This window comes from Gambusia affinis, linkage group LG12, assembly GCF_019740435.1.
Source record: "Gambusia affinis linkage group LG12, SWU_Gaff_1.0, whole genome shotgun sequence".
NCBI classification, from domain to species: domain Eukaryota; kingdom Metazoa; phylum Chordata; class Actinopteri; order Cyprinodontiformes; family Poeciliidae; genus Gambusia; species Gambusia affinis.
Window position 1 is genome coordinate 27559584 of NC_057879.1, and position 11867 is coordinate 27571450.

At 44.6% G+C, this 11867-nt stretch overlaps 1 protein-coding gene across 2 annotated transcripts; it reads left to right on the forward strand.

The window, feature by feature from the left end:
- The first annotated feature begins 1258 nt into the window (after positions 1 to 1258).
- Positions 1259 to 8194, forward strand: LOC122841740 (prohibitin-2-like). 2 transcript variants are annotated; one of them, XM_044135308.1, is made up of 10 exons: positions 1259 to 1375; positions 1768 to 1897; positions 2826 to 2910; positions 3627 to 3706; positions 4951 to 5135; positions 5230 to 5359; positions 5439 to 5542; positions 6015 to 6092; positions 7078 to 7154; positions 7229 to 8194. In XM_044135308.1, exons 1-10 carry the CDS (start codon positions 1355 to 1357, stop codon positions 7248 to 7250), a joined length of 912 nt encoding a protein of 303 aa, XP_043991243.1. In that variant the 5' UTR covers positions 1259 to 1354; the 3' UTR covers positions 7251 to 8194. The 2 variants fall into 2 exon arrangements, with proteins under 2 accessions (XP_043991243.1, XP_043991244.1); XM_044135309.1 differs by lacking the exon at positions 1259 to 1375 and adding an exon at positions 1663 to 1681.
- The last annotated feature ends 3673 nt before the right edge of the window (positions 8195 to 11867 follow it).

Below are 11867 nucleotides of genomic sequence, written 5' to 3' on the forward strand. Positions count from 1 at the left end.
TCTTTAATCTTCAGATAATTCACTTCCTGTTTCGCAGCTCTTCATTATTATATAAAAGATAAAAACTTTACACAAAATGTTTACAGCCTTTTTAAAATCATCCTTATGTTTTATGTACTTTTTATTTAAATGTACACAGCATTTTGTTTATTTATTTACTTATTTTAAATTTACAACCTCTGCGGTGGACTGGCGACCAGGTGACCCCGCCTCTCGCCCGCTGACAGCTGGAGAGGAACCAGCACCAATGGGGCAAGGCTGGAAGAAGATGGACGGATGGATGGATGGATGGATGGACGGACGGACGGACAGACGAATGGATGGATGGATGGATGGATGGATGGATGGACGGACGGACGGACAGACGAATGGATGGATGGATGGACGGACGGACGGACAGACGGATGGATGGATGGATGGATGGATGGACGGACGGACGGACGGACCTTTATTCAGCCAGTTAAACCCCATTAAGATCTAGATCTCATTTTAACAGAAATCTGCAACAATTTTTATTGTTTATCATCATATTTTTTCCTAAAATCTGCATTAATCTTAGTCACCTTTGATAAAATTCAACCTTTATTTTGTAACCATGTAATTAGTTTTTAATAAATTATCATTCAGACAAAAGAATAAAATCAGTGGAGACTTCAGTGGCTCAGACTTGATTCAAAACAGAGTAAGGTAACTGAAATATTTCATCAGTCGGGAACTCCAGAGCTCTGCTGCCCCCTGCTGCACAGGAGCAACATTATATTTACCCACCGATGGATCAAATCTGATCATTTTGTTCAGATTTCCTCACAGCAGATTGTGTCTTCATACCGGAATAAAGGAAGTAAAGATCAACTTTAAATGATTTCAAGAAAGACTGACTGCTTGAGAGAAAAATATCAATAAATATTTTTGAAAGTCCATATTTTAAAATAAATACTAATGAAAAAAATATTCAAATAGAGTAGAATAGAATAGAATAAAGAGTGTACAGTATAGGACAAATACTGTACAGTTATTGAAAAATTATATCTCACATTAAAATAAATATGCCACTCAACATAGTAATTTAGAAAAATGCACAAGATGTTTTATTTATACTTAGAAAACAGCAACAGACAAATGGAAAAAATCAGAGAAAAATCATGAAAAATCAAACATATCGAAGCGGAGGTCATCTTTCTTGTTTTTAAACTATTTGATCAAATAAATAATCATCTGAATCATTAAAAATGACTCAAAACGATAAGAAGACAGTCAGGAAGCCTTCATTTCCCATAATCCTCAATGGACACGGAAATACGTCATCACTCATGACCTTGTCGTCTCTTCCCATCCGGTCTTCTAACAGGACGGCATGGCGAACAAGGAGCCAGGTGTAAGTGTGTTTTTTCCGTTAATATCTATGATTTTTACGGAACCCTTTTCTTCTTTCCGGGCCCAGTTCGGTAGAACAGCTCCGTGGTTTCCCGCGCTTTGCGCCTCGACTCGTGCCGTTTTAAAATTCAGCGCTTGAGTCCAGCTGACGTTAGACGACAAGTATAGCTAATTTAGGAGGATTTAAATGCGATTAGTAATAATATAAATGTCTGGTTCTGCTTTGTTTTAATGGCTGTTCTAATACATCAGCTCAACATTAGTGACTCAGACTCTATTAGAACAGGGATCCAAGCTTTAAGGCCTGGTATGGAGGTCAAGTTTGTTGATCCTAATGCTCTGTATCTGCTGGGTGTGTTGATCTAATCAGACGTGATCTGCTGTGTTTGTCAGGGTTTTCTGCAGCAGCTGCGGCAGATCGCTGGCAGGATGTCCTCTGGACCCCGGGGAGCAGGAACTGGACTGAAGCTCCTGATAGGAGCTGGAGCTCTGGCTTACGGCGTGAAGGAAGCTACATACACAGGTAGCCCTGACCTCTGACCCCAAACACCTCCACAGCTGGTCTGAAGCTCTGCCTCAGCAGCAGAAACAGTTTAGTTTCAGTCCAGTTGGAGGAGAAAACTTCGATTTAAATCCAGTTGATCCCAGTCCAAGTCAGTCTCCTTATGATCCCATCCAATCTGATTTGTACCTGGAAAACCTCGGGATCCTCTGGGATCCCACTGATAACCCCGACTCAATAATTGGGTGAGAAACTTCATTTCTCACCTTATAAATCAGGGGTGTCCAAACTTTCAGCCATTAGGGCCAAAACTGTAAAGTTGCGAGAAGGGCACATTTGTTTAGTTAAAACTGAAAAGATCTCTTATATTATACTAAATAGACAATACTTTATTAAAGCAAAAGAGTCTGATTTTTGTAGAAAAGAAATCTGGGAAACAGGATCTTGCAGAGTTGCTGTTTAACGTGACAGATAAATATTTCCCAAAGATTTTTTTGAGTTCACTTTCCTCATGAATTATTGTTTTACTTAAGGACAGACAGTGCTGGTTGGTTTTAGCAAAGTTTTAAGATAATTATCCTATATAAATAAATGTGAACATTTTATTTTTCTGTAAAAATCTTTAATTAATTATGAATTCGCTCCATCCTTGAGTTGTGGATTGAGGGGCCAAACGAAGCCATCCAGCGGGCTGTAAATGGCCCCCGGGCCACATTTTGGACATCCTGTTATAAACTCTTATCTGTGTTATTTTCGTTCATGTGGCTCCATCGGGAAGTTGTCCGTTAATGTCCAATAGAAAGCTAACGGTGTGGCAGAACCAAACTGAAGCTCAGACAGGAAACGTCAGCATCATGCTGAGGGTCAGAACCACTAGCATCCTGCAGGTAACGGTTCTGACCAGGACCAGAACCTTCTGACTGTCCTCTGTTTCTCTCTCTTTGTTCAGTGGAAGGAGGACATCGAGCCATCATCTTCAACAGGATTGGTGGGATGGAGATGAACACGGTCCTGGCTGAAGGTCTCCACTTAAGGTACGTTAGCTCAGCTAGCAGCTTTATTAGCTGCATTTTAACAACTGCTATTATAATTTTCACAACTGATTAGCATCTCAGAGGCTCCACTAATATCTGAACTTTGACCCTGAATCCCAGAGGAGTTGAAAAGCTTCATGGAGCAGAGAGGAGGAGGAAGTTCAGAGTGTCTCCTCCATCCATCATGGTGAACAATAGAAGATCTTTGGCAAACAAAATGGATGAACTTCAAGGTTAAAACAAGATCCAGTCAGACTTTTACATTAAGTTGTCCTAAAATAACATTTAGTGGATCTTTGGGGAGTTTTAACACAGTGGTGGGTCATTTTGACCCGAGGACAACAGGATGGTTAATCATGTCATTCAGTGGAACATGACTGCTGGATCTTATCCCAGACTCCAGCGTCTCTCAGCCTGGATTCCAAACCAAACAACCAGACACATTTAAAGAGCAGCAAAAGCAAAGGAGGTGGATTAGCAGAGCTGCTAACAGCTGATGGAGCCGTCCAGCCTGGATACTGAACTGTCTTCAGTCAGAGGCCTCTTCAGAGCCCACTGTGAGACAGACTGCTACTGGAGCTCCTTCCTGCCTGCAGCATCACCAGCCATAACGTCTCTGAGTTATGAGGACATCGTCATCCTCTGTGTGAGGATGAAGGTTTTCCTGCTGTAATCAGATTACTTTCCTCTGGTTCTGACCCAGCTGTCGTCTGCAGGGTCCCTTGGTTCCAGTACCCCATCATCTATGACATCAGAGCCCGGCCCAGGAAGATCTCCTCCCTCACAGGAAGCAAAGGTCAGAGGTCGTTTTAAATCTGACCCATATTTGGCTTTCTGTTCTGGTCCTGGTTCTGGTTCTGGTCCAGAACACTTCATTGGTTTACTGCATGTGAACAACTGTTTCCATACGAAGTGCGACGCTAAAGCTAGCTTAGCAAAGGATGGTGTTAAAAATAATGATAGGAAACCGGCTGAAAACCGGGTCACTCAAAAGCTGCAGATTCTGGTGGAAAGAAAACAAGTCCAGGAATATTAAATGATCAGAGAAGCTGAAGCTGCAGGGTGTGGATGTGTCGTTCACTAACGACTGGATTCCTCTGAACGGCTCTGTGTGGTAGAACTCCACTCACTTACTGAGAACTGTTCTTTGTTTGCTTGTTCATGAGACTCTGCTTGCACATCAACAGCTCTTGTCATTTTTCATTTTATTAAAAATTATTAAATTACATTAATTTAACACAACTGATAGAAAGGGGTTCGTTATTTTTATATTTGGTGCAGAAAATGATTTTTTGTATCTGTTAAAGCAACTCAAATCTATTTCTCATTAATTGTGCTTCAAAATCACAAATATCCCTAAATGTTATTATTGCACACAACACTTGGTAGTAAAGAACAACTTTTATATTTGCGTGTGTTTGACATCATTTGAAAGCTTAGACACTTTCAGTATCTGTAAATAATTTAAAATGCCCAGATAGATGTTTTCATGGCACCACTCTTATTAGGAAGAACTAAGAAACAACAGTATGTGAGCTAACAGACTAATATTTTCTTGTGTTATTTGAGGTTAGGTGATCTGTGACTCTTGGTTAAATGATCCTCAACCTGAAAAGGTTTGAGAAACTCTGGATTAAAGGGAAGTGGCTGCAGTTTGCTGTCGGCCCACTAGAGGGCAGCACATCCATTAACTGGAAGCTTCATCAGAGGGTTTTGATCGTCATGGAAACCACTAAATATGAGCACATTTACCTTTAACTAGACAGCTCAGCCTCCATTTTGTTTTTATAATTTATTTATTTGTCAACATCAAGTAAAAACTAACAAAAATATCTTTTAATGTTTGTAAAGTTTAAAGATTAATTAATTCATTAATCTCCCTGCTTCATCTGGACGGTCGGGTTCTGTCTGGTACCAGAATCGACCCGTTAACCAATCAGCTGTCCTGTCAGACCTGATGCTGGGTGTGACGCTGCGGGTTCTCTTTGGTTAACGATTCTGGTTCTGATTGGCTAATGGTTCTGATTCTGGTTCTGTCAGACCTGCAGATGGTGAACGTGACGCTGCGGGTTCTGTCCCGGCCGCTGGCCTCCAACCTGCCGGCTCTGTACCAGCGTTTGGGTCAGGACTACGATGAGCGGGTTCTGCCCTCCATCGTTAACGAGATTCTGAAGAGCGTGGTGGCCAAGTTCAACGCCTCGCAGCTCATCACCCAGAGGGCCCAGGTAGGTGCAGCCGACCCGACTGCTGGTTCTGGTGCAGCAGGAAGTCAGTCATGTTGATCCGGCCCGGTTCCGCCCGGCCCGTCCCCTCCTGCAGGTGTCGCTGCTGATCCGCAGGGAGCTGTTTGAGCGAGCCAAAGACTTCAACATCATCCTGGACGACGTGGCCATCACCGAGCTGAGCTTCAGCCGCGAGTACACGGCCGCCGTGGAGGCCAAGCAAGTCGGTGAGTGGACCGGAACCGGGCCGCTTCCTCAGGCTCAACAGGCCCGGTTGGATCTGATGTTCTGGTTGTTCTCCTCCAGCCCAGCAGGAGGCGCAGCGGGCCCAGTTCTACGTGGAGAAGGCCAAGCAGGAGCAGAGGCAGAAGATCATCCAGGCTGAGGGCGAGGCGCAGGCCGCCAAGATGGTGAGCTGGACGACCGGGTCGGGTCAGAGCCCAATCTGGACCGGTTCTGAACTCTCTTTCAGAAAAGCTAAAAACCAAATTGAAGAAGTTATTCTGGAATTTTTTGGTTTCCATCCACTGTTTATGATACGATGCTTCAAAATGTGCAAAAAGAGCCATAAATGCATCGTATGCTGCAGTCTGTGTTACCACGGTAACCTCACCTTTCTGCTGACCTCGGCCTGATAATTCAGTACATCTGTGATTTGATTCCTGGATGTTTTATTAAACAGTTTCCACATCAACCACAGCAGCAGCAGAAGAAGAGCTGATCTGTTATTGAAGAGTTAAAGTGACTTTCTGATCAGTTTTATTGTTTACACTTCCTGTCTCCATCTGAGCGCGTGCAGAAACCGTTACTGTCCGACCCACTTCACTCTGTGTGTGTCTCTGTGTCTCTCTCTCTCTCTCTCTGTGTGTGTGTGTGTGTCAGCTGGGCATAGCCGTGACGAAGAACCCCGGCTACCTGAAGCTCCGGAAGATCCGGGCAGCCCAGAACATCGCCAAGACGGTAAGAACCCAGCAGAACTTCCTGTTGGTCCAGACCAGCTGTAGGCTTTTCACACTCACCTGATAGGGGGGGGCGGAGCTGCAGGTAACCATGGCAACCAGCTTAGTAAACCAAGCAGCATCACCTCCAGGGTTTTATCAGAACCGGTTCTGGTTCCTGCAGAGTTTCCTCTGATCTGGACTCGCTTTGAATCCCAATAAAAACATGAAAGTTTCTGATTAATCCCAATTAAACAAAACGGTTCTGGAGGTTCTGGAGGTTCTTGAGGTCCGATCTGCTCCCTCCAGCAGCTGCTGACAGACGACCACCAGGGGGCGACAAACCTCCAGGAATCAGCCTCATTTCAGCTTCTTGCTGTGTGCTCTGACCTTTGACCTCTGGTTGTTACCATCAGAGCAGGTTAGAACCTGCAGCAGAGAGTTAATCTGCCCGGCAACAGCTGGAGTTTTTAAAGATGGAGGATAAGAAACAGGAAGCAGCAGGTCGACTGAAACCAGAGAAGAAGAAAAACCAAACGGGTTTTATATTTTATTATGGGTAATAATCTGAAAAGTGTGGCTTGCATTTATATTGACTCTGAATGGAGAACATTCTTCTTAAAATTTTACCACTGATGATTCTCAGCTGGAGTTGGTCCTTTACTTTGACTAGGCCATCCCATAATGTCTCTGGCTGGATGTTCAGACTCCCATAGCATGATGCTGCCACCACAAGGTTTTCAAATTGCACAATAAAAATTGTAGCAGATTGTGGTCTCTGCTGCTGGGTTTCTGGTCTCCATGGTGACGCTGATGGTTCTGTACAGAACCTCGAACCAGAACCTGAAGAGAACCGGGTTATAAAGGAGGCTGAGGACAGATGAACAGGCACACGCCACACTATTCAGATCTTTTCTCATTAAAAATGAACCGTTCTTCTGACCCGGCATCTGCAGGGTTCTGCAGAACCTGGTTCTGGTTCTGATCCATCTGTGTCTGTCCTGCAGGTGGCGCAGTCCCAGAACCGAGTGTACCTGAACGCAGACAGCCTGGTGCTCAACCCGCAGGACGCAGACAGCTTCAAGTGAGTCCGGTCCGCTGCAGCAGGCCCGTCTCTCCGGGTCAGAACCAGAACCTCTTCTCCTGTCTCTGTTTCAGGCTGTTGCTGTCCAAGAAGTAAGACGTCTCCTCTTCATCATCTTCCTCTGCGCCAGTTTCCCATCATCCCCCTCTCCGTCCAGCCGTCCCGATCAGAACCCAAGCAGTCTGCTGGTTCTGCTCAGATAAACCCGACCCGGAATGATGTGAGTTCCCTACAGAGACAGAGGGATGTCAGTCGGACTTCTTTACAGAACTGGACTGGACCAGGTGGCCGGTTCTGATCCGGTTCCAGCAGCAGGACGGACTCCACCTGACGATCCGTCTTCCTGGGGCCGGTTCTGCCAGGACCCGGGTCCAAACCCGGTACAGATGGGCTGCACTGAAGCTGAAGACCTGGTTTACTCTGACCCATGAAAGAGGTTCTGAACCCAACCCGGATGTTCTACAGAACCAGCCTGAAAGCAGCGCCGGGTTCTGGACCGGTTCTGACATTAAGCTCGACCCGGTTCTGTTGTTGTTCTGGAACTGGATCAGATCTAATCGCTCAAATACTGATAAATTCTCTACAGACCAGGTCCATTTGGTTCTGGTTCTGGTCGGGTCCAGATTTGTTCTAAACTCAAGATTATAGAAATGAAATCATCAGTTCCTCCATGTTCGGTTTGGACCGGGTTCTGGTCAGTACCAGACGGACCGGACCGGTCCGATGGTTCTGTTGATTTAACTGGTTCTAAATATAATGTCTCACATTTCAGGCCTCACACAGGATTTCCATATTTGGTCGTGTGTCACATTTAGCCGCTGACATCACTTTGATCCACCGGTTGGTTTGTAGTTCTGGCTGAGAGATAAAACTACAAACCCCAGAATGCAGTGGGGCAGCTGCTCCTGTCCTTTCATTGATCATGGCGTCTGGCTGGAGGAGAACGGTTGCTATGGAGATCAATAATTTAACTGGAGCTGGTAGAAACCAGGGTTCTCTTCCTGGTTTGGATTCAAAATAAAATCCAGATTTTTATACCAGATCAGATTTTTATTTTTCTATCTTTTCTAAAAAGGAAAAAACAATATATTGTCAAAGAGTGTTTATTTCAATCATCCCTTCTGAGTTGTATGAGGGAATATCAGGGCCATGAAATGAGTTTTCAGTTAACAGATAAAAGCTTGTAGGGATAACTAGATAGTGATAACTAGATAGTGATAACTAGATAGTGATAACTAGATAGTGATACTAGATCAGGTTGTCTGAGTCTTTATGTGAAGTAGCCAAAGAAATTATACATACTGAGTTGAGCTTAGCTAACCAAAACTTAGGTGTAGTTTCAGCTTCTAATTTACCAGAATAGAAAACATTTGCAGGAGCTAATGCTGAACTGCTAAACACAAATTAGAAGTTAAACCACTAAACACATAAACTGATGAGCACAAAAAATATAGTAGATGCTAATTCTGAACCGCTAAAAAAACAGTGGAAAAAATGTTGGTGAAAGCTAATGCTAACTATTAAAATGATGACATTGTGAGACTTGCTAACAGTAAAGTATTGGACCTGAATAGAGGAAGTTCTACAGAGTTCTACCTCTAGAGGAAAAAAACAAATGCATGCCACACTATTCAGAGATATCTAAAAATGAAAACTCATTTCTGGAAGTTGGTGAGGTTTTGGTTCCAACAGAACAAGATTACAGGAAAAGCTGGAACATGTCAGCTGAAGACCATCTGCTGCACACACACACACACACACACGAATGCAAATGTTTTCTGAGACCCCAGACTAACTGGACCGGGACGGGTCAGAACCTCTAGAGGCTGACAGGGCCGTGACGTCACCGTCTTTGTCCCCGGTGTGCCTCTTCTTCCTGTGTCCTTCCTCTACAGGGCAGAGACAACACAAGATGGCTGCCGGGTTATTTATAGGCCGAGCTGCTGCTGCTGCAACCAGAAACCTGCACCCAGCCGGGGAGGGAGGGGGCATAAAGGGAGGGGGGCGGCCTTCATTGTGTGAGTGACACAAAGCAGCCGCCATGTTGGGAAGCTGCTCCACTTCTGCATGAGAAAGAGGAGGAGGAGAAGGAGGAGGAGGAAGGTGTGGGGGGCAGATTTACAGCTCAGGGGATTTTTTTTATTCAGAGGGAAAGCAGGGAGGGGGGTAATATTCATGTAGGGGGGGGGGGTAGGAAAAAGGCAAGAGGGGGCTGAGAGACTGAGGCGACGTCTGATTGGCTGCGGCTTCACGCCCCCTCACACCAGGCCTGACCAATCAGAAGCCAGGACGCGGTTTGAAAGATGCCAGAAGGAGACGAGAAGCAGGGGGGCAAGAAAGGGGGGAGGAAAGGGTAAGAGGGGCTGTTGGGGGGGGTAAGAGGAAAAAACCCGGAGTCAGAGATGATGAATGTCCCGCTGGAGTCATGAGCAGCAGCTGCAGTCTGTTAGAACACGACCCGGTTCTGGTTCTGGTTCCTCCTGATAAATGACCACCAGAGCTAACTGATCGGAACCAGAACCACAGCTGGTTCTGGAGGGAAGGTCAGCTGCTCTTATTCTATCTTTAACCTTTATTTACCGCTTTGATCACAGATCCAGACTCTTTAGCCGCATCTGGTGGCGGCTGGAGGAACTGCAGCTCCTTTTATTCCGATTTTTTAATTTAAATCCGTGGAGAAATGTTTCCCTTAAAGCGCTTAGATGTTTGTGTTTCTGTAACAAACAGATAAAACTCTGAATGAAGGTGATAGAGCTGCTGGACGTCAGAGAGGAGCTGCAGTCCTGCGGTCTGACCTCCGTCATGTTCCTGCAGGATCTGCAGCACTGCTGCAGCTGCTGCTCAAAGGGGGGCGCGGTCACGTGACCAGACTGGCCCCGCCCCCCTCCCATCCTGTTTTCACTGTTCACAAATAAGGACGGATTACCGCTCATCTGCTCCGTCGCCATGGAAACACTGACCTCACTCCGGTGGTGACTCTCAATCTGGGCTGGTTGCCAGGGCGACGGGCAGCTGTTCGGTTGCCAGAGCAGCTCTGCAGTGTCGTCAGCGGCCGGAGCAGGATGGTGTTTGTGTGCGGCCAGCAGGGGGCGCTCTACCGGAGCAGAAACAGTTATTCATTTTGTTTAAACACCGTTTTCATACATGAAGAAATATTTCATTTTTATTTAATATTTTATGCATCATTTAATTACTTTATTGGGCAGCTAATATTTTTCATCTGATATATTTGTTGCATTTTTTTAAAAGTTTTATAAAGAAATGTTCTATTTTGTTATTTATTCATTTGTATTATACAAATGATTTTTCTTTTAGTTGTAAATATGTTCTATTCTTCATAATTTTATTTACTGATTTATCTAAATGTTTAATTTGAAATTAATTTATAGAACTATGGAGGTCAGAAGGTGTAAACTGCACTTCAATATATGAATGATATAAACTTCAAAACCTTATGAAAAAAGAAAACCCCCCCAAAAAACTCTCAAACAAAAATCTGTAAGAAATAACAGCAGCAAGTATTAAACTCTGCAAAGTCGCTCCTGAAAACAGAATCCTCCAGGCCACTAGGGGGAGTCTGCCAGCAAATCAAAGGGGCCAAACTTTCAACAAAGACGGGATGAACAGAAGAAAAGTGGCTGAAGGAAGAAGAGAGGCGTTATCTTCAAGTCTTTTTCAGTTTTTTACAGAACCAGTTTTTAATATTATTAATATTAACCAATCAAAACAACTAAAACTTTTTCTAATAAATCTGAAGGTTTCAGTCTTTTTCTGACCAATCAGAGTGAGTCAAACTTTCTTAAAGGCACAGTACCTTAAATGATTAGCTGTAAGTGCTTAGCGACCCGACCCAATAGACTCAGAGTCAAAGCTAACCGGGTCTGAGCAGAAGTTTTATTCTTTTCGGGTTTTTCATGTTAAGATTTTCTGACAACATCAAATAATGAAAATGGTTCTGGTTCTGATACTGGATCAGAACCAGAGAGCAGGTTTCTAATGAGGTTAAAGGTTCTGGTTCTGTTCAGTTTCCTGTGATCCAGATAATTAACCTGCTTAACGCTACAGAACCTCCTGGGACCAACCAGAACCAGAACCAGGTGGCCCCGTGGCCCAGTTCAGAGACCCGAGCCCAACGCTGCAGAACCTTCCAGGAATCAAACCAGCAGCCTTTCAGGTACCAACGCTGCTGCAGGCAATGGATTTAAATGTGACTTTATCATGACCACTGCAGGGGTCAGAGGTCATGATTCAACAAAACAAAAATGGCCTCCATGTTGAGGTCTAAGACCAGAACCGCTGCTGACCCAGAAGAACCCAGAAGAACCCTGGAACCTCCTGGTGATCCTCCAGGCTTCAGAAGCTCAGCGCTGCAGTCAGACATGGTGGTGGCAGCATGATGCTGTGGGCCTGCTCCACTTCTGAAGGTCTGGCAAAAATGGCCTAGTCAAAGTCTAAACCTTCACCAGGAAATTGTTGCTGGAAAACCCTCCAACAAGTTACACCAGAGCAGGTCAAAGGTCATCCACAGCAACACTAGTGTCAGGGTGTGAATATTTAGATTAGATTAGATTTATTATCCGACTTTAAAATCTGTTTAATCTGAAACTGGAGGTCAGAGGTCACGCTCCATCAGACTGGAGGGAAAAATGGCCGAACATCAACATTAAGAACATCCAGATGATCCCAAAGACTTCTGGGAAAATATTCTGACTG

Coding starts and splice junctions, on each gene's coding strand:
- LOC122841740 (XM_044135308.1), top strand. CDS start 1,355: ATGGCGAACAAGGAGCCAGGT. Junction 1,376..1,767: donor TGGCGAACAAGGAGCCAGGT/GTAAGTGTGTTT, acceptor TGTGTTTGTCAG/GGTTTTCTGCAGCAGCTGCG. Junction 5,543..6,014: donor AGGCGCAGGCCGCCAAGATG/GTGAGCTGGACG, acceptor TGTGTGTGTCAG/CTGGGCATAGCCGTGACGAA.